This window comes from Tenrec ecaudatus, unplaced genomic scaffold, assembly GCF_050624435.1.
Source record: "Tenrec ecaudatus isolate mTenEca1 unplaced genomic scaffold, mTenEca1.hap1 Scaffold_86, whole genome shotgun sequence".
NCBI classification, from domain to species: domain Eukaryota; kingdom Metazoa; phylum Chordata; class Mammalia; order Afrosoricida; family Tenrecidae; genus Tenrec; species Tenrec ecaudatus.
In genome coordinates this window covers 20,127-45,582 of record NW_027459695.1, presented here as the reverse complement: position 1 = coordinate 45,582, position 25,456 = coordinate 20,127, and the positions used below count along the sequence as shown (strand labels likewise).

The following is a 25,456-nucleotide window of genomic DNA, read 5'->3' as shown; positions in this document are numbered from 1 at the left end:
AGGTCAGCTCCCACTGCAGACCTGGTGGTCTGCAGCCTGCTGCAGCAGCCACTCGGTCACCGGGGCTCCCTTACAGGTAATACCGCCCTCCACTCACGAAGGCTCTGATGCCGCAGAGTGATAACATTCCTTTGCATTTCAGAAATATCGTTTTAGGGGCCTAAACCTTAGTGAACTGAAGTACAGGGGATGGCTTCAGGCTTCAAAACTCACAAAAATGAGATAAACACTGAAAGGGGAGGCTAGGGGAGTATGGAACATCTACTCGTGCATGTTACAGAATAGACTGTAAACTGAAATAAAGAATAGGAATTTAAGGCACAGATATATCAGTTAAAGATTTGAAGCAACAGGGTGGCGTGACTAGAGTTATGTTAAGCGATTACATGAACTGATCCACTGCCGTGGAGCGAACACTGACACAAAGTGAACCAGGGTGGGTTTCTGAGACAATGACTGTTTACGGGAGGAGAAAACCCAGTCTTTCTCTCCTGGAGCTGCTGGTGGTTTTGAACTGCCCACCATGGGATTCTCAAGCCAATATGTAACCACTACACCACAAGGGTTACAAATCTTAGTGTATATGTCTTATAGGGGCTAGGAATGAGTGAAACAAATAAATTGAGACTATGCCAGCAAGACAGATGAAAGAGAACAGTGATTTGATCTAGAGAGAGCAATTGAGAGGCAGAGAAAAGATGGAGCTATTCAACTGCTCTCACTCGCTTTTAAACAAGTCACTGAGATATTGCGCGTGGTGAATTTTAGGACCATTCGCATTGAAAACTAGCCACTCACACATGCACATACCTTACTCTGTTGTACTAAGTGAACCTGGATTGAACTGTGGAGGGAAGAGTTTAAAATATTGCATAACCTTGTGGTTAATCAATAACATTTTGTATAATAATTTACGTGACCGTACATAAACATTTCTATTTGCTTTCTTCTTCTAGAGTAACTAGATTCTACCTCATCATTACAAACAAACTAAATCTTCATAAACCCGTTTATCACTCAAAAGCACTGAAATATAATTTTATTACACCTGCCTATTTGCATTTTCTGACATGCCATGATAAGCGTGAAGCGCTAAAGAGGCAAATTGCTTACTTTTCCCGGAGCAGGCTTTATCTCTCCTTCTAAAAGCTTTTCCGACCACCAATGTCAACCAGGTTGCCACTGAGTCCCATGTGGAGGACAATGCACTAGGAATTTGCAGGGATGGCTTTCTCTCTGACAACTTGTGTCAGCTTAAGAGAGTCAGCAAACTTCTCTGAATCTCGGCTCCTCAGTGTCTTCCCGGAGCAACAATCTAGAATCCCCTTAAGCCTAGGGGACTGATCAGCGATATAAACCTATTGTCTTCCCCTGTGTAGTCCCCATTTACAAGCAGAATAAAAGAAAAGGTTTTTATTTCCTCAGTATAGTTTGGCTATTTTTACATCTTTCACTTCTCTTGAAAATAAACTATCTTGCTCTCGTTCTCTATCTGTTGTCCTTGAGTATTCCTCTTCTATTCCATGAACTTGAGACGGGGAAGACAGAAATAGCTGTAGTAACCAACACAAATGGAAGAGGCGTGTCCTTATGGCTCCAATCCTGTGGTGATGCATCATAAAAAGAGCTAAAGTTTAAGAACTTCAGACTTTTGATCCCTTAAAAAAAAATAAACTCACTCACTGCCACTGAGTTGACGCCGGACTCACAGTGACCTTACAGGACAGGGAAGAACTGCCCCTGTGAGTTCCTGAGACGGTAACTCTTTATAGGATGACATAGCCCCCATCTTTCTGCCAAGGAGTAGATAGTGTTTTTGAACTGCTGACCTTGCAGTTAGCAGCCCACAGTGTACCATCAGGGGTGCTACTGATCCCTTAAAGCACTTCAATGCCCCAAATCAGTGTTCTTTTGGTAGTGTCTCTCCTTAGACCCAGTGGGATTGACTGTGTAGTTTCCTGGACTCTCCATATTTTATGCAAGTTTCATTTATCTGTAGTATTTTCATTTTTTTTATTCCTGAAAAGGGGGGAGGGATGCTAACGACATCTTTCAATCCTTTATATAAAAAAAAAAACCAACCCACAAAGAGTAGATACATTTCAGTTATCCCGAGGACTGAGAGTGACTGCCTGGAGGCTATGTTGGGAGGAATCCTAAAACTACATCTGGACCCAGCAGGGGGATCTGTGAAATTCCTGCTGTGCATTTACAGATAAAGGCCGTTGTGGTGGTGCGGGACATATGCATGATCAGGACAGACTAACCTTTCAGGGAGGTGTAAGGGAAGGCAACTCTGCATAGACTTGAATTGATCTGGCCTTTGGTGGTTGTGCGATTTAGAGAAAGGACAGCAAAGGCTGATTAAGAACGTCATCATTTATTTATGTTTATTAATTAATAGTTAATGAGCCTCTATTAACAAATGCACGGCAGCCTGAACCTGTTGAAGAGCCTTTTCTTGTTCTGTGCCTCAATTTTCAAGCTACACTACCTTTGGGACACCTAACCTGTGAACTGTGTCACTGTACTTTGAGGTCCCTTTAAGACTTGCCTCGCCAGAGGATTGGAATGTACATCTCTGGAGCTGGGGACTGACTGTTGGTGACCTGCCTTGCTGTTGGCTGCCTGTGCTGGGATAGCCCACATCGCTCTACAGAGGACTACCTGGTGGCCCTCAAGACTTGAAGGACTGCCAGTGGCTCACAACACTCTCACAGGAGTGAGTTGCACTGAGCTATTTGTACTGATTTATAATTTAACTGTTCATTTCTTGTATTATATATCTATCTGTCTGTATATAATTTAACAGTTCATTTCTTGTGTTATATATCTACCTATCTTTGTAAATATATATATATAATTATCAGCAATCTGGTTTTGTCTCTCTAGAGAACCCTGTCTAACACAGATGGTCAGGCTGCCATGCGTGTGCTGAGTGTCCAAAGGGAAGCGAGAGAGACGGGTCTCATTTTTGCAGGAGGGCACAGTCTAGCGGGAACACAGAACTACAAGAACTCATATTGAGAAGCAGAAAGTGGACCTCAGTTACAGGAGCTTTTCAAATATAGCCTCCCTACAGCGGTGGTGATTCAGCAAAACAGGGTAAGTGGACCAGAGGAATCAGGAGAAACACAGTTTCAGATTCTGGGACAGAGTGCTGATACCTTTCTCTGTGATAAAGATGTAGGGAAAAGTACATACGCAATTGTAACATAATGCAAAAAAGTTCAAGTCCACACTCGCAAGTGCCCAAACAGTATCATCTCAATTTAAAACACTTCATATAGTTTATCACTTCTCTTTATAAAATTCCTAAGTAACAGATAGGGATTTAAGTAATTAATTCACGTGTTATAGATGAAGAAGATGGAGATAGGGTTTTTAATAGTCGCTGAACTTCCCAAAGCATTTCTACTAGACGGCTTTCGTTATTTGTTGTGCTCGAAAATGAACTGTATGAAACAGTGTGTCGTTACACCATACAACAAAGAACAGAATCTACACCAGAAGCACACTTGTTAAATGAAATTTTCTCTGATTTGTCATCTGTAATTTTGTATTTAAATTAAATAAACCTTCTGGCTTGCTGGAGTTATTCTCTGAGAAAATTTTACACTGCAAGAGTATGTTAGGAATTTTGGGAGACAGTAATTACTTCACACCTTTAAAATATCACTATAATAACAATAATAAGTTTACATTTCCTTTCTGCTCTAATGGAAAGCTTAGTCCCTTTAATAACTGCAAAGCGACAATGTACTGTCCCTAAATTCTCAACCAATAAAGCTGAATTAATGCACCTACGTGAATATAATTTGATTTGGGAATTCTTCACAGAAAATACTAAACCGTAACAAGGCCAGGAGAAAGACACAGGTGCTTCAGGTACTAAGCGCAGAGAAATAAATTGATACAACGACAAAAGGAGATAGTAAACAAGAAATAAAACCCAAACATTTTATAGTTTTATGTTTATCTCATTTTAGCTAAGTACAGTGAGTTAATACACACAAACCTGACAGAAACGGGACCAGTGCTAAGCTCAGGAGGCAATAAACTTAAAGAGGTGCCTGGAAGAAGGAGAGGCAGGAGGCCGGCCTGGCAGGAGCAGCCAAGGATCAGGTAACTGACCAGGGCCTGAACACCCCAGTGAAGAGTCTGGAGGCGCTGCCTGGAGAAGCTCGGAGCCAGTTCTCAGTCTAAAGCAGAGTAATGTGATTGAAAGCAACAAAGAGAGACTATGTAGGCAACAGAATTTAAGATATCTTGAGCCAGGGAGGCTAGAGTATAGAAAATCATGCTATTAAAAGTGAAAAATGTATCCTATAGATTTTTTTCTTCTTTTTTTAAAAATCATTTTACTAGGGGTTCATACAATCCATACATCAATTGTATAAAGCACATTCGTACATTCATCACCCTCATCATTCGCAAAACATTTGTCCTCCACTTAAGCCCTTGGCATCAACTCCTTACTTTTACCACTCCCTCCCTGCTTCCCCCCTCCCTCATGAACCCTTGATGATTTATAAATTATTAGTTTGTCATATCTTACACTGTCCGATGTCTCCCTTCACCCACTTTTCTTTTGCCCGTCCCCCAGGGAGGAGGTTCTATGTAGATCCCTGTAATCGGTTCCCCCTTTCCACTCCACCCTCCCTCCACCCACCCGGTATCATCACTCTCAACACTGGTCCTAAAGGGATCATATGTCCTGGATTCCCTGTGTTTCCAGTTCCTATATGTTCCAGTGTACATCCTCTGGTCTAGCCAGATTTGTAAGGTAGAATTGGGATCATGATAGTGGGGAGGCAGGGGGAAATCATTCAAGAACTAAAGGAAAGTTGTATGTTTCATTGTTGCTACAATACACCATGACTGGTTCGTCTCCTCCTCTTGATCCTTCTGTAAGGGGATATCCAGTTGCCTACCGATGGGCTTTGGGTCCCCAATCTGCACTCCTCCCTCATTCACAATGATATGATTTTGTGTTCTATGATGCCTAATAACTGATCCCTTCGGCCCCTCATGATCACACAGGCTGGTGTGCTTCTTCCATGTGGACCTTGTTGCTTCTTAGCTAGAGGGCCACTTGTTTACCTTCAAGTCTTTAAGACCCTAGACACTCTATCTTTTGATAGTCGGGCACCATCAGCTTTCTTCACATTTGCTTATGCACCTGCTTTGTCTTCAGTGGTTGTGTCGGGAAGGTGAGCATCATGGAATGCCAGTTCAATAGAACAAAATATTCTTGCATTGAGGGAGTACTTGAGTGGAGGCCCAATGTCCATCTGCTACTTTAATAGTAAACCTATAAATATATGCACATAGATGTATCCTATAGATTTTAATGAGAAAACCGTCAGCAATAGGCACTATCACCTTAGTTAAAGTCTTAATTCTGAGGAGGGGACTTTCAAATCAGAGGTGAAGGGATCAGAAATAGCTCACGATGAGGAGGTGAGGCACATGGTAGGGTCTGACACACAACGATGTCAAAACTAACATGACGTCAAATCACAAAGCAGAAGTACATACCAAGCCTCCTCAAGGAGTCTCACTTGGAACCAAAACCATACACCTTTCGGGTAGATCGTTTCATAAAACATACCTTAATCATTTTAAACATCTCACAAAGACTCGCCCTGAGTCCCTAGGTGTGCAAATGGTTTGGGCTCAAATACTAACTTCAGGTTCCTGGTTTGAACCTGCCTAGAGTATCAAGATATGTTCCCATAAGCATTTGGAAAACCCTGTGAGACAGTTGTACTTTGTAACATGTGGGGTCACCAAGAGATGTTAAAGCCAGACTTATAATAAATTCCATCTTATCACTAACTGTCATAAAGACAATCCGGAGTATTGGTACTGATAAAGCTGCTCTAACGTCTGGTTCTTGTGCCTACCCCTTTTGCTTCGCACACTGCTTCTAGATACCACTTTGGGTACCTATTGTGATTCCACAGTTCCCATTGACTGGCTCTCTGTAAGTAGATCTGCTGGCCTTTCTGTCTAGTCCTTCTTAGTCTGGAAGTCCCACTGAAATGTATTTAGCATCATATCAATATCCAAAAGCCTCCACTGTGGTTGAGTGATATGAAATGAATAGACAGGTAATCTAAACTAGGTCTTCTACATGGAATGGAAATTCTACCACTGGGCTACCATTAATATGATAACAAAGAATTCCCTAGTAAAGCATTGGCTGAAAATTATGAGTTGCTACTTTTATGGCGTTAATTCTGGATCTCACAGCCTTTACTCTGCAGAATCCTGCTGCTGTTTGCTGTCGTTGTTGCGGCCACTGTTGTCAGTGGCTGTTGAGTCAGTCCCTACTCATGGAAACCCTTCGTACAACAGAACTTAGCATTGCTGAGCCCTGCACCATCCTAAAAATTGTTGTTACATTTGAGCCCATTGTTGCAGCCACTGGATCAATCCATCTTGTCAGGAGCTTTCCTCATTTCCTCTGCCCTTTTACGTTCCTAAGCATGATGTCTTCCCAAGGAACTGGTCTCTCCTGATAACATGGTTCGTAAATCAACCCAAATTCACTGTCATCAAGTCGTAGCAGACTCATCTTGACCTTATAGGACTACCCCAGTGGGCTGCCAAGAGTATAAAGTGTGACAAGAACAGAACGCCTCATCTTCGTCCTGTTGAATCACTGACAGATTAGAACTAGCAACCCAATTTGTCACCCACTAGACCACAAGAGGTCCTGAACACGGGTTCACAGGCTCTCTAAAGTGTGTCCTATATTTCTCAATAGGATGTTAAGTTCTTTAAAGAGCAAGTGCATTTTTTAAATTTCTCTTTTCGCTGTCCATTGTCCAGTGCAATGCCTTGCACTCAGCATGGATTGACTACATGTTGCTAGCTCCCATAAACCGATAATAAACTTTCAAAGTCCTTGTCCACTCTGGTACTAAAATGCTGTTATCATAGATTGATTGCATCTCCAAACCGCATTTTGCTTCAGGCAAGGAAATTAGCACTGTGGCAACCTGTGCAGTCTCTTCTTGAAGATCACTTCGCATTTATTCCTAAGCGTAGTATTTGCCACTTCACTGTAGAACTTCCAAGCTGAAGTTACGTACGGGCACTTCACGACAAGACAGGCTTTATCGCAGTCACGCATTCCACAGTGGGATTTTCCTATGTGCATGGGGAGTGAAAATAGAGAGGTGTCCAAAGATTTGAGAACAAATGGCATTATCATTTGATTCCATTTTCCCCTGAGCATTTTGAAACCTCTTATAAATGTGGTAAACTGAATGTGGCCTCCAAAGATAACTACATCCTCATCCCGGATTCCGAGACGACTCCTTAATGTGGCACAGGAGACTTTGGAAGACGTGATTAAGGATCTTGGAATAGGGAGGTTACCCTAGCTTACCTAAGTGGACCCTAGTCATGATCACAAGCACCCTAAAAGAAGGAGGCAGGCAATAAAAGAAGAGAAGGTGGTAGGTGATGGCGAAGAGAGTTACAGGCGCTACGATGGGAAAAACCTAGAAATAAGGCCCAGAGACACTCTTGTTTCCACTCTCTGAGACTCATTTAGACGTCTGATCTCCAGAACTGTTAAAATTATAATCTGTATTGCTTAAAGGCATGAATTTATGATCATTTGTACTGCAGTACAACATTTTTTATTTCCGTGTCACTAAATACAGCATTTTTTCTTTTCGGATTTTGAAAGTTGGGGCACAATTTATGCTTCTTCCTGTGCCTTACGGCTCTCAAGGTGTTGTTTCGGCACCTCCACATCATTTCACATGATCACCAGTCACACGACATACCAATGTGCATAGGCGCGCACAAGAAAGAGAACGTGCACTAGTTGAATGACAGTAAGAATGATCTGCAGTGATGTTTTTCCAAGTGTGGTCTCAGAATGTTTTGCATCAGAATTCCCCGGAATCGTTGTTTAAAACTCAGATTCCTAGGTTTCACCACACAAAAGTTTTGAGTCATCTCTCTCAGGCAAGGCCTTAAAATCTTCATTTAGCAAATTCCAAGTCAATGCGGCTCCTAGTGAGCCTCTAAGCTGGAGCAGATCTGTCCCTGTGCGTTTCTGAGGCTGTCACTCTTCATCAGTATTAAAACCCTTCTCTTCTCCCAAGTGGCAGCAGTGGTTTTGAACCGCTGACCTTGCAGTGATTACAACCCACAACATAACCATTCTTTTGTTCATTTAGCACTACAGCAAGCAAATCTCAATAAATCCTTAAAAGAAATATGTATCCGAAGCCTAACATATAAGAAAATGTGTATCTACGTATACATCTTTATTCCTTAAATCCCTTGCAACTTCTGTATCCTCAAAGCAGATATAATTAACATGCCCACTATTATTTTTTACAATGACTACTTTCCCCCCTGTGCAATAAACAATGAAGAACAGATGAAACATACCCAATGGTTGGAAAGAAGTTGTTTAGAACTGCCACCGCCCACAGACATGGCGGCGGCAGCGATTCATGTCCTCGGCTGGCTAAGGATCAGAACTGACTCCACGGCAGGGGGTGACTGGAGATAAGTATCTCCTTTGAATCACAAGGTTTTTGTTTTGGTTTGGTTGTTTTTTAATCAAGATAGAATTAACTTATAAAGTGTCCTTATTAAGATATCTATTTTATCCTTGGTCAAATATCTTCAGCAAGAGTGGCTGATAAGTATATATTTTTGTAAATCCAGGGGCTCGGTGCACAGCTGGACTCGGTTTCAATTTACTTTGTCCCATCTGTCTTTTTATTCCCTGATTTCCAACCGCCTGCTGACCTCACTTTTATGTGCACCTTTTTTCCCCTTGGGTTTGGCTGGCATCTCGAGAGAAGCAGAGCCAGCGATGCTTGTGTGAATGTGCACATAGAAAGAGGTTCACATCAAGCTATTGCTCACGCAGTTGCAGAAGTGCAAAGCCCAGTGTGATTCGAGCCTGTGCCGCTGATGTGAACTAGGGGCTGCTCCTGATTCGAGCGCCTGCAGAGACTGACCAACAGGAAATATGAAGACCACAGGCTGGTGGATGCCAATGGAATGAATCTCAACTTGGCCACAGGAATCCAAGGTCCCCAGGCAACTGATGGCTTCTGGGGTCGGCAGGTATTATAACAGGAGGTGATGAACCAGATGCAGAATCCAGATCCAGCAGAAGTGAGCTAGCTTACACATAGTGTCCATCTGTCTGAAAAGTGGGCCATGTTCAAGTGAAACTCCCTCAACTGTATCAAGGCTGTGGCCAGATAGAGGAAGCCATATGCACAGCGTGGGCTCGCAAACCAAGGCTCTCCAGCCATAAGCACCTCTTCCGATACACACGTGTGGCTCTGGTGTAAAAATTAAAATCTCTGTAGGATATTATTCAGGTAATGGTGGTTTCATTGGTTTGTAAACATAGGTTCTGGCTCTCAAACAATTTCTGAAGAGTTGTGAGGGACAAGATTGGCTCTTGCATCTCAAAAGTTGGCCAACCCCTGCTCTCCCAAAAGAAGCCCGTTCTTCCAAAATAGGTCGGCTGCTTCATGGCAGAGCCCGCCATGGAGTTGAGCATGCTATGTTCGACCACATCATGAGAGAATCCTGACCCACCCAAGTTGGCCTGACAACCTATCACACCCATCTAAGTCAACATCTATTTCAAATGCATCCAGCTCCCCATACCACTCACCTCTCTTCTATTGAAGAGAAAGCTGCTGGCATCCATTTGCAAGTAAGTGCTGTGTTTGCTGCTACTGGGTCTTCAGGAGTTCATTCGGACTCACATTGACCCCGTGATAGCACAGAACAGCTTCAAAGGGCTTTCTTGGCTCTAATTTTTCTATAAGGAGTTCTGGGGTGGACGACTTAGAGCCGTTCAAGCCAAGAACCTTTCCATTATGAACCATGTGCTTCACAGTTGCATCCCCAGGGCTCTTGAACTATGGGGGGAAATTCCAGAATTGGCTTTTTAATTCATTCACTTACCAAAATATTTGAGAGCCTATTCTGTGTTAGTCACTCTTCCAGGCACTGAGGATACAGTGTGAACCAAATGAGGGTAACTCATGGAGAGCGCCTCGTCTTGTAGAAAAGACAAAAAAATAACACAGATGAAATATACAATGTTAAATGGCATTAATTGTGTGGTGAAGTGAAATTTCTTCATGTGGCTCTGCAGGGGCAGTGAATTATTTAATGTGGACTGTCTAGCCAAAGTCTCTAACTCTCATCAGACAACTTTATGCTGCATAGATCAGGAAAGGAGTGAGGGAAGATAGGGATAGGAATTTCCTGTGAGTAATTACTCACAGAATTCCCTGGAGTGCCTCCTGCTATGTATAAAAGGTTTCCTCTGAGCCGCAGCAGGAGGGATCTCATTATTAGCAAGAGCCAGGAGTGGAATGTATCCTTGAAGCCCAAGATCCCTGCACAGTGAACCTCCGAGATCCAGAAGACATGTCTAACACTGGAGGAGTGGTAACAGCACCAGGGTCCAGAGTAATTGACTTCCCAACCCACAGAGCAATGCAGTTGAGTGCCTGGGTGCAGGAGGCGGGCTTGTGGAGTGGGCACTTAGTTGAGGAGGTTGGACTTGCTGACCCACAGGAGGGAGCTCAGTGCCTTCAGGCTGATGCTTACTAGAGTGGGGTACCTCTGGACACTTAATTCAGGCAGCTGGATTTGTTGATTCGTGGAGCTTGCGCTGAATGCCTTTGGGTTGAGGCCTATAGGGGAGCGGTAGACCCTTTTGGCATTTAGTAGCAAGACCTAAAAGAACTGTGTAACATGTCCTGATAATCAACTCAACCGTGTGCATTTCTCATTTGCATTACAACTTGTTAACTTTCTTAATAAACCATTCAATCATGAGTTTTATCCGAGTTCAGTGTAGCCATTGCAATGGATAGTAGAGCCCAGAGGCTCTAATCCAAGCCCAGATGCACTGTCATTGAGTCAACGCCAACTCATTGTAACCTCGTAGGGCAAGGTAAAACTTTCTCCCACGAAGTGGCTCAGTGTCAAACCTTATGAGTAAGAGCCCAATGCATAACCCTGACACCACCGGGATCCCTCACAGAGGTACAGTACAGAACACTCAGACAGCACGGATCTTTGATCCATGAGCTCTTTGTAATGTGTTGTAAATTCTAGCCTTTAATCTCATTTTAGAAGAAGTCCTTGATCTTGCTAATAGATAGGATTAAGAGGTATGTATTTTGAATCCCCACCTTCCTTAAAAAAAAAAACAACTCACTGCCATAGAGGCAATGCCAACTCTAGTGACCCTCTTGGGTCACTGCCCCTGTGAGATTCTGAGACTGTTAGTAGGAGTAGAAATGCCCATCTTTTTTCCCGAGGAATGGCTGGTGGTTTCAAACTGCTGACATGGGGCTTGTGGCTCCAGTCATAAACACTACAACACCAGGACTCCTAACCCGCACCTTACTGGAAGGTGTGAATCAAGCTACCACTCTGTTTCCTTGTGGGTATGGTATGCTAAAAGGCAAAACAGACACCTCTATCTAAACCATTCCTCTGCATATAAGAAAGCCATCTCGGAAGGAAGAAAAAAAAAAACCACCAGGATCATCAAAAAAAGAACAAGGAAGAGGCCAAGAAACCATGAATCTGAGAGGGTGAGCAACAGACAGAAAACTTGGCAGTGGGTGAGGAGAGGTGCTGTTATGATACAAAGACTGCATCCTTAATGTTTATGATCCTAACATTTGGTAACCTGTTAACGCCCTGTGATGACTAGATTCTATGCCAACTTAATGCGTCTGAGTGAAGGGAGGGCTGGACTCCAATGCATCCATCAGGTCGCAATCTGATGATGCCTGCTTGGTGGTGTGGTCTTCAAGAGACATAGGAGAAACTTCTCTCTTGTTCTCCTTCCTGCTTGACTGGGCCCTGTGTCTCACCCCTGGGACTGGGGAGGCACTGGGAGCACCATGCATGTTAGACCCATGGGACTAACTGCACTCCCGGCCGGTGGGCTCTCAGCTCCTTGTTTCATCAGCTGGTCGCTGCTTGCTTCCTGAGGGCCTCCCGTTTGCAGCTGAGCGAAGAACTTGAGTTGAACTTAGCTAGGCCGTTTCCTTGACATAAATTTATTTCTTACTATAAAGTTCTTTCATATGTGTATGTATACACACACATACATATATGTAGTTTTGTCTCGCTAGAAAACCCAGCCGAACACAATTCCATGATAAGGCCCACTCATCATGAGTATTGTCTGAGAGTTTTGGGTGGCATCGTAATGACTTATTGAACCCAGCAGGAAAGGAGTGTGCTGTGGGAGGGACAGAAGGTATCAAAATAGGGTAAGAAAAGTGAGGGTGGAGGCAGGTCTAACCTCGGTCATGTGGCAGTCCACCTTGAACTGGTGTGGACATGGAGTGTCCCCTTCATTCTGAAAGTTGGAAATGGTCAGATTCCTACACACACGTAACTAAGAGAAGGAGTTAGGGAATGTGGAAGGTCGAGGAAAGCTTCACTGAAAAGGTGATATTTGAATAAATATCTGACATGAGCGAGAACACGAGCAAGATGGACGGTACATCTAAACGTCTGTGGAAAATCTTCATTGTATTTTAATTATTCTTTTCCACAAACTTTTGAAAGCACTTTCATATATTCCTATGGAACATGCATTTCAGCACTAGCTATTAATAAGTCCATTAAATCTTTATTTTTTTAATTCCTTAAACTTCTCTATTCAATTATTTTTAAGTATAAAACGATCCAGATTCATACAAAAGTAGAGGGAATAATGCGACAGTATTCTTATACCCTCTCCAGTATTAATACAAAATCATAGAAAAAATTATTAAATAAAATTATCAAAACGGAAAGCTATTGGGGGGGGGGAGCTATATCTCGGTCTATACACTTCTGAAGGCAGTGTCTCCATCTCTCTAACCCTAAGGTGACAAGTGTACCATTGAGAGAACTTGTCTGCAGCCATCTTATTTTGTGCCTACTGTATCTGTTGATAAGGCCCCAGCACCTATATCTGCTCCCTTAAGCGAAAGAGCAGGGCCTCTGAGTGCCCCCACCCCACCCCCAACACTCCACCCCCCCCCCCCCCCACACACACACACCTCTCCTCGGGATCAGTGCGATGCTGTTGGAACCATTGGAGTGGTCTCTGCAGAAAACAGTTCAGCTTTCTTCCAAACTAGCACAACTCAGCATCAAGACTGCGGATTCGTGACCACACAGGCACAGACTGGTTCCCCGTGGCAGTTCTCTTCCAGCGCGGCGGGGCCTAGGCCAGCTGCCCGTGGCTCAGCACAGAACTTGTGCCATGCTCAAAGAAGAAAGCCGTTTCTGGGTAAGTCAGACAAGACCGCATTCAAGAACATGCTTGCTCATTCCTGGGTTGGGCACGGGAACTGCAGGCTCTTTTGCACAAGGATGGATCTCCTGATCATATGTCTGGTCATGGGCTTGTGACGCCCTTTTGTGGACCTCTTGGCCTCTACTATTCTCCTACTTCATTTTGGACCTTGTAGGTTTAATGCCCTTGTTCGTTTGGTCTCTCCAGGTGGAAACTGTGAGGCTAAGATAATCATGGAGCCCAGCCTGCAGCTCACCCACCTAGATCAGGCTGCTACCAGGCTCCAAACCCATGCCCAAATAAGGAACAAAAGTGGTGGCAACTGGATCAGCTCAGCTCTACGTCTGTGTTCGGCATGAAGTAGTTCCACGAGGACGATCTTCACCGCTCAACTGCTGTGCTAACTACACAATTTCCTGTCAACGTTAAGATATATAAGTGTGTAGGCTGGAGTTTAGTTTGTCAGTCAGGTCACAGGCTGATGGTGACGCCTTGTGGCAATGGTGTTCTCATAAGGAGGCCTGGGGACCGCTCCCTCTCTCTCTGACTTCACCTTCCTGCTGACCCTGATGGCGGCCAGAGCCACTGTCAGTGGATTCACAAGGCTTTGCATCCACCCGGCCTGTGATCTTCCTGCAGTCCGCAACCCGGCATGTGGCCGCATGAGTCTACAGGACTCTGGACTCTAGGACTTATGTGCGAGAGGACTTATGGGCTGGGGTGTTTGCTTGATATATAATACTTGATATAAAGCTCTTTCTTACACATATATGAGTGTCACAGGATTGATTTCTCTAGTCAACCCAGCCTAACAAAACTTACCAAAGACTTTGCATGGTATCACTTGAGGATGGGGATGTTAGCCCGACAGAGGCTGGCAAAGGGAGAAGAGGCAATGATGGCAGGAATATGGCAGGAATGGAAACACAACGGAGCACTAGAGACATATTTCCTCACAGGCCCCTCCAGCACAAAGGAAGAGGAAGATCAAATAAGAGACATTTCTGGACAAGACAGACTAGTCACACTATGCCCACAGGGACTGAGTAGGCACTCGGGCTGTGAGCGCAGAGAAGAGGCCAGCAAGAAGTCCAGGTGTGGGGTGCGGGGTGCACATGCCTAGAAAGAGGAGGTGCACTACAGAAGACCAGCCGATAGCAGAAGATGTACCAGAAACCAGGCAATGGTGGGAGGTCCACCGTAAGCAAACTCTAAGGGTCAGCCCTACATTTTGCCAGGCCATTTAAACTAACGAAGGGTCCTTCGGATTTCTTTTTCAAAGTATCGCCTTCAATAAACTCACTCTTCCTGTCAAAACCTTTTCTCTGACTCTGTTCTGACTCTTATCTCTTGCCTAAAATCTTTCTCTCAAGTGAGATAAGAACCTAGTCTGGGAAGGCTGGAGACATTGAGATTCTTCTCAGTCACACAAGCATCAAAGACATGTTTAGATGTGTATGCATGTATGAAGCTAGTAGCATGACCTTCATAATGTTGCTATTTTTTCAATTTTTTATTTTATATAAGCATTAAGTATGTAAAAGACTACACCTCCCCTTAAGGTAGCATGTCGTCTCCATCATTTTCCCTCCCTCCATATGTACCACTGTGGACAAGATAATGGTTTCTATATTCAACATCAGAGTCTTCTATATTCAGAGTTTCTGTAGTCATTTGTGCAGTATATTTTCAATTAATGCAATATTTCTCCTTCAGTTTACTCAATATTATCAAGCTCTTTTAAAAATAAATTATACCAATATACATCCTACCAGCAACAAATGAGAGTCCCTGCTTCCCCACATCTTCATTAAATGTTCTATTTTGATTTTTTTTTGTTAATCAATGAGCATAAAATGGTGTCTTAAAGCTAACTGTAACTTCTGTGCTTGTGATCATAGGGTGAGCATTCGTTCAAATAGTTCTTTCTGCCAGACTGCTCTGTTCCTTTGCCTAGTCTTCCATCCTATCACTGATCAATTTCTCACGATTTGGAGCAGTTCTTTGTATATTCTGAAGAGTAATCATTTGCCAATGTATGATTTGCAGCAGCCCTGTCCCAGGCTGTGCTAGTCTTGGACAGTATGTTGATGATCAAACAGGTTTTTTTTTTCCTTTTTTTAACTTTGGATGTACTCAAAGATCAAAAGGTCCCTTTAGGGTTTGTGCTTTCTGGGTGTTTAAAAAAAAAGTTCTTTATTTCACTGTTCTCAAGGCCAAAAGGATACGTTTCTCATATTTTCTTCTGAAAGTTTTAAAAGTTCACTTTTCAAAGTCAGGGATTTAATCCACACGGGATATATTTTTGTGAGTTGGAAAGGAAAGCTCTCATTTCGTTCTCCTTAATGTGGATAGTCATTGTCTTAGTACTAGTTATTGAGAAGTCTGACCTTGCCCATTAATTTTAATGTTCTTTTCTCATGACCATGTTCCCATATATAATAGGATCATATTATTTTTCTTTGTTAAGTATGGCCATCAGTAAGTCAATAAAACATTCTGTATCACTAAAAGTAAGTAATGTAACGTAAAATTAGTGGGAGCAATGTGCGATTCTTATTTTTTTATTATTATTATAACGAGCAACCAATTGTTGATTCCAATTTATGGTAACCAGGTGTGTATCAGAGTAGGATTTTCAATGGCTAATTTTCTGAGGAAATAGATCAATGGACCTTTCTTCTGACCTTGTGCATCCCCCAGAAGTTCCGGCTATTCTTGGTATTGTAAGTGCCATCAAGCTGAGTGCCACTCACAGTCATACTATGCGTGACAGAGGAAGCAGTGCCAGACGTGCACTTCCTCATGACTGTGACACATGGTTGCAGTCACCCAAGCCGTCCATCTTCTTAAGGGTCTTCCTCGTCGTCACTGACCCTCTGTGTTACCAAGCATGACGTCCCTTTCAGACAAGTGGTCTCTCTGGCCCCTTTGATAAGAAGTGGAGCTGTCCAAAGGATTGTAAATCATATAATCCAAAATCAAATGAGGGATTAACATCTGAGCCTAAATTCAAAAGGCGCGCAGAAGGCTATGGATGGCAAAGGGAGCCAAAGATTCATTTGTGGGAACTTCACAAAGCTCTGGTGAACTCCCTCTACCCACAATTGAGGGATGAGAGGAAAGTGGTTACTAAACAGCGTGCATGGGAAAGATGAGTCTAGAAGATCAAAGGCATCAATCTGATTGGAACACTTAAAACTTCTGTCACCTGATCCCCCCTCTGATGCATGCTGGATCTGATCTGGTTTTCAAGCTTTTCTGTACTGTTGTTTCGTTTCTGTTTGTTCGTATTAGGGTATATCTCAGAGGTGTCACGTCATTGGAGGTTACTCTAATAAAGTTTGCTATATGGTTTTCTGTGCTTTGGTATATGAAATCCAGTTTGATGAACCTACGAGGACAGCAAGTAGATGAAGAACTTCAGGGGTTGAAGGTCAAAGGGAGATGATGTCAAGGAGTCCAGGAAGAAAGGAATGTTAGGAAACTGATTTTGGTAGCCATTGTACACTTCTGTTTGATGTGATTGAACTGTGGACTATGATACACCTATTAACTCTTAATTAATAAAGAATAAAAAGAAGTGGTGCTGTTGGGTACGTGCTGGACTGCTACCTGCTACGTAAGCAATTCAGACCCCAAAGCAACGCTGTAGGAGAAAGAGGAGCCTATCGACTGCCATAAAGGTCTACAGCCTCTGCTACCCGAAGCCTCGGGCCGTCATGGGTTGGAATGGCCTTGAAGGCAGTGGGTTGGATGTGGGTAGATCCCTCATGGTAAGTTCAAGCTACATGAGTCTAAGTGAGAATGGAAGTGCCACCCTCACTTCTGAGGAACATTATGGTCTTATTTCCTTAAAGGCATATTTGTTTGTTCTTCTGACTGTCAATGGTACATCCAATACTCTTTACCAACACCGTACTTCAAAGGCAGAGATTCTTTCGCTGCCTATATGAAGAGTCTTCTTCAATGAATTTAAAATGAATTAAAATGCCATGGCTAGACTCAGGCACACAGTGGTTCTCACAGTGATGTCTTTGCTATTTAATACTTTAAAGCGGGCATTTATACCAGATTGGTCCAATGCAGTAAACCATTTGATTTATTGACTGCTGCTTCCATGACGATTGATTGTTGATCTCAATAAAGTGAAAGACTTAACAACTTCAACCTTTTCTCCATTTATCACAATGTTCTTCCCGCTTTTCTGTCCTTTTGCCAGACTGTGGTGACTTACATGCTGTTGCAATGCTGAATGCTATGTCACCTGTATATTACGTAAAAGCAGGATTAGCCAAGTGAACAGGTTTCAGCTGAACTTCTAGGCCAAGAACAAATTATAAAGAAATTATAGGCACTCAACTTCTGAAGGATTAGCCACTGAAAAGCTTGTGAATAGCAATGGAACTTCCCCAGTGCTGGAAGATGAACCAGTCGGGTAAGCAGATACTCAAAATACAATTGGGGGAGAGCTGCATCCTCAAAGTCGAGGCAACCATAACCATAATGCGGGTAGAGCTAGGCCTTTAAGTCCTGCATTTCTGCATGGGCATTACTTAAAATGAGAAGGGCAAAAAACCTGCTAACATCCAATAACAATTGAAATGCAAAGTGCATGAAGTATAAACCTAGGAAAAAATGGAAATCTTCAAATATTAATTGGGATACAATATTCTTTTGATCTTTTTGAAAGACTGTGCCTTGGTTCATTTTCCAGGTTCAACATAAGAATAATGAATTTTCCTGGAATTCTCATTCTTTTCAGCACTATCCATAGTTTGCTATGATCCACATCAACCAATGTCTTTGCAGTGTCAATAAAACACAAGTAAACATACTCTGATGATTTTTCTGACATCAGCAGTGTTATCCCCCACTTGTCTTCTTCTGAATCTGGCTTGAATTTCTGGCAGGAGCCTGTTGATGCACTATTGAAAGTGTTGTTGAATAATCATAATAATTTTAACATTGTTCAATAATCTCAGTCAGTTGACCAGGAGGCTGACTTCTAAATTTCTAGGCCTAGAGCTTCCAGTGCTTTATCAGTTTGTTGAAACATTTCTATTGGCATTTCATCGATTCCCGCAGCCTTGAATAAGGAAGAGAGAAGAAAAATTGATACAATTGAAGTACAGTGCCAGTGAAGAATATGGAAAATACCATGGATTTCCAAAAGAACAAACAAATCTGTTTTGGAAAATGTACAACCAGTATGCTTCCTAGAATCGAGGGTAGCAAGACTTTTCCTCACATACTTGGGACATATTATCAGGAGAGACCATCACTGGAAAAGGAAGCCATGCTTTCTAAAGGAGAAAAGCCAGGGTAAGACGATCCTCTATGAGATGGATGATCCAGTGGCTGTGACGGCAGGCTCAACCATGAGAACAACTGTGAGACTGGTGCAGGAACGGACTGCGTTTCTCCTGTTGTACATCGAGCCCCTGTGAGTTGGAAGTGACTTGATGGCATCTCAAAACACACACGATCATGGGTTTCGCTCTCAAAGACTTGGAATTTTCTTCAGTTTCAATCTGAACTTGATTATGGATAATTTATGTTTTACCGTTACTCTTGCCTTATTTAGAATTTCTCCATCATCTCTTTTCACAGAGGTAGTCAATTGGCTGTCCATGTACTCCATTTGGGAGGGTTCAAATGTATAGTCACTACTTAAAAGGGAAAAATACATATATGATTAATTGATTGATCATGCAAAATCCTGTCATGTGATCTCCAGCTTCATTTCTAATTCCTTAAGATTTCGTATGAGTTTTAAGGTCATTTTTTGCACTTATACAATGCCCTATTAGAAATTTTGCTCAACTCTCATTGAATTTATAGACTAATTTTACATCCTTGCAATATTAGATCTCAATATGTATGCCCATGGAATAGTTCTCTTTCATGACCATCTTTGTCCTACTTTAAAATGTTATCATTTCCTCCATATATTTTATTCAAGTTTATATTCCATATATACTTCCCATAGCTTTTGTATCTAGATTCACTTCTAGTTACCTGATGCCTTGCTTGCTGTCACTCGGATTGGAATTCGAAAAAGCATTTTCAATCTCTTATTACTGATATTAAATTCTTATTGATTTTTTCAAAGTGACTTTGAAACAAGTCAAGGTTCTGAAATAATTCTGATAGTTTTGCTGCGTTGTTTTTCTTTCCTTGGTTTCTTAGAAATAACCTTCGGAGAAACTGTGGAGCCTTGGCATTCCAGGCCACACTTGATGATTGGAGGTGGCCCATGGGTGCTGGCCATACCAGTAAGCGTTCACTGGGAGGCTGATCTCCACTAGCACAGAAAGCCTGATTTAACTTATCATGGTGAGCGCATGCATAAGAGTCTGCGACCCTCAGACACAAAGGGTGTTCTGGCTGACAAGAACATCAGTTCTCAGGAGCAGCATACATCCCTTGGTAATTCTCCATTGAGACCCTCCAGACCCTGCCCTGGCCTCTCTTTGCTCATACCCTTTATGGTAAAAAACAAAACCTTTGTTGCAATTATAGGAAAGCCTCCATTTCACCCCTATATTCTGTGAATTGTTTCAGCAAATTATCAAGCCTAAAGGAATAAAGGGGCAGTAGGAGCCAGCAGATTCGGAAGAAAGGGTGTCCTGTGCCCTCCCAAGCTCGTGGCTTGCAACCTGAAGGAGAAGTGGGACAGAGAGCCCAGAATCTGCAGTCAGCAAAGCTTTAGGTTGGGAAATAAAGTGAACTCCTTAACATAGCACTTGGCATCTGCCTGTTTGGTAATCTGAAGAGTTGGTCGTGTCTTCCTTTGTGAGCTCTAGCCTCACTCCAGGTGGCTACAACCAGTTTGTCTGCAGAATGCTGGTTTTCTAATCGGTGAGCTTTAACCCAGCTCCAAGTGCCTAGGATCAGAGAGAAGGCCCTGTGGGGCGCTGGCAAATGGGCTAGAGATGTGAGAAGGTAAGGACTGACCAATCACCACATTTTGGAGATTTGATTCATGCGTATCACACTGTTGAACACAATGGCGGGTTCGATCCCTCATGAAGTACACTGTGGATGTGAGCTTAGGGGCTCTGTGGCATAGTGGATTATGCACTGGTTTGCTAACTGCACGGTGAGTAGTTCAAATCACCTGAGGCTCCAAGAAAGAGGGATGAAGCCTTTGGTCCTCATAGTGATTTACACCCCTGGAAGTCCACATACGTAGTACCCCTCTCTCTTAAAGGGTTGCTATGAGTCAGAATCAACTCAATAACAGAAAGTGAGAGACAGAGAACAGGAGACAGAGAGACTGAAAGAGAAAAAAAGAGAGAGAGAATGTAAATTTAGTGGGATCCAGAGTCTTTGTGGACGTAGTATAATTGAGAAGAGATCATACTACACCAGGACACCCCAACATCCAATGTCTGGTGTCCTCGTAAGATCTGGAACCACAAAGATAGGGGGAGCATACAGTAAGGAGGGCCTTACAAACATGGAGGCAGAGGTGTGTGCTTCAAATAAAAGATGGTGTGAACCCTCCCAACTTTCCCACTGCCAGCGAGTCCATTCTAAGCCACAGGAACGCTGGTTTAGACTAGAAGTGATCCACAGGGTTTCCCAGGTTGTCATGTAAACCCTCCTGAGGAGCAGACCGCTCCTTAGAAACAGTGAATTACAATCACTGACCCGACAGCTAGCAGCCCGATGTTTAACCTACTGAGACACCAGCGCTCAAGAAATCTCAAGCACTGAAAGAAGAAAGCAGAGAACTGTATGTTTAGAGCGTTCACAAGGAGATAGCAACCTGGTAACATTTTCATTTGGGACTTTCAGCCACCAGAACTCTGAAAGGAAAAAAAAACCTATTATCTGTTGTTTTTAACCGCCTAGGTTGTGATACTTTTTAACCCCAGATCAAGAAATTACTCCAATCACAATCTTTTTCTTTTACCTCTTTGTTTTCGAACCCATTACTTCTCTCTAGAGCCACCACCCCAGTCCTGTGACCCCCATCTCTCACCTGGTCACCTATAGGAATTTCTCACAGTCATTTCACAAACTCCTCGTTAGAGAGCCAGAGGGTCTTTGTAGATACAAATTTTGGTTATGTAACTTCTACTTTTATTTGGTCCATTTGTTCTCAGGTTAAATTTTAAAAGCCTATGAGGTCTATGTGGTAAATCTCTAAGCAGTTACATATAAACGATTCACCTAACATTCAACAGTTCCCCAACCACCCTGTTGTACCCTACAACCCCTTTATAATGAACTTTGACTCAACTGTGTATTTCTAATCCTTCGTTTAGGAAACCTACTCCTCGAATCTAAATCTACGTCACTTTTAGAGAAAAGATGGCACAACTGCAGCGCGGCACCTTCCACTTACTTGGCTGTGAGCGATTTAATAATGCCAGTTGCCACAAGCAACGAGGACTACTCCCTTTTGCATCCCAGTATCTAGAACTGGCACAAAGAAGGAACTCGATTATTACTGGTCAAATGAATGTGGGAGTGCATGAATGGTGTCTAGGGGTTCAGTCTCTATGTTTCCACCCGGCTCTGTAAATTCCTGTCTTAAACTATTTACCATCATTGGTGTAAATCAATTTTCCATTCAATTTATCCAACTAAATTATGAGTCTCTAGAGGGCAGGAAATAGAATTAATATATGCTTAAATGTCCAGCATCTGGCCTACACCCTCTTGTAATAGGCAACCTCATTGTTAGGAAAGAACTGTGGGAGGGGATTAGGATTAGACGCCATATACCTAGAACGTAGAGATCTTCATTGACCTTTTACTTATCCGTGTACCTGCTAACTCTCAGGTACTGATTCAAACACTAGGGACAGAACAGTAAACAAAACCAATTAACTTTCTGCCCACATTAAGCTTATGTCATGTCATGCTTTCAACAGTGGCCTGTGAAAGTTACTGCTTCTGTTTCACGGTTTATTACTGATTTTACCCTTTATCTCATATTCTCACCATCATTCCTCTGACGATTCCTAGTATAGTTTCATCTAAATAGACCAGGGTGAGTGATCACAGATTAACATGCCAGATTGGTTTCACAGAATTCGGATTACTTCCTTTTTCTGCCTTGCTGGGTGATTTTTGTTCACAAAAAATCTCAATATATTTTTAATCTGGTCAATATGCTTTAAATAAAATTAAATTTGTATTCCATTTTTTCTAAGTCAGCAATACACTGTAAAAACCATCGCAGCTATGGACTGAAAACATAAAATAAGTCTGTCTGTGGGTTTTAGGGATAATTTTTTAGAGAGGGAGAGAGAGCATGTACAGAGCTATGGGTTCCACCAAATCTTCTCGGTGATAAGTAATCTGTTTCGATTTCGAACTCATTATTCATCTGGAACAATCCCGAAAATGTGCTGTCAAACAGTATCGTTTTCTGCAAGCCTACGCAAAAATCACGGCCACCAAATCAATTCTGACTCAGAAGGACCTTCCTCACGGGGCAGAGCAGGACTCCTCACCGGGATCTGACCCTGCAGCACCTGGTAGGTTCAACCCCCCTAAAAGAACAGCGCGGCGCTTTCCTTTTTAAACGGCTTACCTTAAACTGGGTGATAGCTTACAGAGCGGACCCGTTCCTATTTTTGGTCATTTTGCTTTGTTTTCCTTGACTTGAAGTTTTATTTTTAAACATTACTATTTCTTTTTTCATTTTATTGGTGACTCTTACAACTCTTGTCACAATCCACACATAGCTTGCATCAAGAGAATTTGTACATATGTTGCCTTCATTCTTTTCTGGACATTTACTTTCTATTGAGGCCTTGGTACCAGCCCCTCTTTTTTCCCCTCCATCCCCCCATGCACCTGATAATGCCTTGATAGATTGTACATTGTTAATATATTCATATCTTACACCGCCCGCTGTGTCTCTTCTCCCACATGTTTTCTTTTGTTCTTCCACCTGGAGAGGGGTGTATGGTTATATATCGATCATTGTGATTGGTTCCCCCTTTCTCCCCTCCTCTCCCCTTCTTCCTTCTCCACTTCTGATATCATAGTTCCCACTCCTGTTCCTGAATTCCGTGTGTCGTGAGCTCCCGTCTCTTATCTCTACCTGCATGTATGTTCCGCTCTAGTCTGAATTGAGAAGCAGCACTGGGGTCATGGTAGTGGGGGGTGAGGAGGCCTCAAGGAACCAGAGGAAGATAGTGTGTCTCATCGATGCTTTACTGCACCCTGGTTGACTCAGAGTGGGTCAGTTTTACATTCCACCATGCATACATACTTGGTTTCATTTCATTGGTTACAATCAGAGCAGTATGTCATTCATCTCACTTCTTCCGTTTCCTATTTCAATTCTTCTTCCTTTTCTAACTAACCCTTCTGACCTTAGGCCTTGAGCAAATGCTGCCCTTTTGATCGGAAATGGATGGATATTCTACTGTGCTGCTGCCTCACTAGGGTTCCTGTTCTCCTGAGACATGTCTATTGTTTGACTGAAAACTCAGCTGTGCCCCTTAAGTTCTGTGTGGATGGGGCTCCTTTTATAAGACTAAGTATTATTACTGTTAAAAGGCCACTTGTAAGTGCTCCTTAAGAATCATCTATTTTTTTTAAGTCTTTGAAAAGTTCATAATACACCACCAACAAACATTTGATACAAGTGAGGTTGGTGGGAAGAACCGGGAAATGCATACAGAGAACCCAAAAGTTTATGACCACTTTCCTACCAACTCAAAACAACATTCAAATGGGTAACCTAGCAGCAAGCAAACAGCCTAACCTTAGTCCTACATAGGAAGTCCATAATTACCATTTCAGATTTTTAGGCATTTAACCCAAAGTAATTGTAACTCAAATGGAAATGATAAGCAAACACCACCAGTTCCATATTTCACCAAGATGGCTTTTTATGGCCTGATGGTACTATGCTTTAATTTCCATGGCAAGCGTAGGTGAGGGAGGCAACAATCCATATAACAGTGTCTGTACCCTGATGAACAATATGTTTTTAAACTATATTCACAATAAGTAGATAAAATGGACACAATTAAGAAAACATTAGCCAAATCTTTCCTTTCTAAAAAAATTCCAAACTTAGGATATAAGTTGTTCCAAAGCTTCTCAGTTTAGACTTAATGAGCCTTGACTACATTCTGGAGTTGAAATAATGAGCAAAACACATTGCCATGTTTGTGGTCATGATTTAGCAAGGAAGGCAGACATTAATTTTTAAAATAGCAAAACCATGAATGAACACTGAGCATTATGGTTCTGAGAGCGTACAACAGAAGAAATCTGAATGCATGCGGAATGTTCTAGAATGTTGCTTTAAGTCAATGTCTATAGGAAGAGGAAGAGGTGAGCTGATGATCAATCCAGAGAGAGCAAGTTGGAAGCCACAATTCAAGAAAGAGCAGTGAGTTCCAAACGGTGGCTGTGACAGAAGAATAACAGTTCAAGAGAAAGCTGTGGGGACAGAGGTCTGTCCCAGATATGCTTGGATACTTGGCTCTTTATTAAGTGTTAATTCTTTACTTTGAATGATTTGGAAGGATAATGACGAACTTTTCGATGACAGACTCTACTGGAGAGAATGAAAGGTGGGACAGCAGCAATGGAAAGCACTTTAAGGATGTTCCCACAGTTCCATTCAAATGAGAGATAGTAGCTTGGGCTGATGTGGTGATGGAGACAGAGAGCGATCCAGGAACGTAAGCGATATTGAAAGGGCAAAATCAATATGATTAGACAAGAAAGGAAAGATTTAACAAGAGCCTCTTTCATAATTTCTCCAACAATGTTTTCTTCCAGTGCCCTTATTTCTGGTCTGGCTGCCAGGTAGTCACATCCCTGCTGGTTAAAAGGGCGCCACTCTCTTGAAACTGGAAACCAGGCAGAGTTGCCCATGTTTTCATTAAAGAGGGAGGGTCAATGCCATTTACAATATAAAGAACTCCTGCAGTTGTAGATATTCTGTCCAGAGCTTACACTTCTGTAAGAGGCCAGAACTAATTTTGCAGACGGAATAGGATCCTATTTCACCTGTGAGACATGAGCTATTTTCATCGCTGTTGACCTCATTTCATTCTTCAGCACATTGGATTATCACAGAGAGGATGTCTACTGCCCCAGACTTCACGCCTTCCTTAATGATTTACT

The 25,456-nt window shown here is 42.5% G+C and overlaps 1 protein-coding gene across 5 annotated transcripts in view; it reads right to left on the bottom strand.

The window, feature by feature from the left end:
* Positions 1–9,842, bottom strand: part of LOC142436914 (thyrotropin-releasing hormone-degrading ectoenzyme-like) — a 337,115-nt gene extending 327,273 nt beyond the window's left edge. For 3 of the 5 annotated variants that reach the window (XM_075540257.1, XM_075540259.1, XM_075540255.1), the window contains exon 1: positions 9,680–9,842. In XM_075540257.1, coding sequence (XP_075396372.1) covers positions 9,680–9,715 — 36 coding nt within the window. In that variant the 5' untranslated portion in view covers positions 9,716–9,842. The remainder of the gene's footprint in view (positions 1–9,679) is intronic. The other 2 variants (XM_075540258.1, XM_075540256.1) reach the window with 2 other exon arrangements.
* Positions 9,843–25,456: the final 15,614 nt, after the last annotated feature.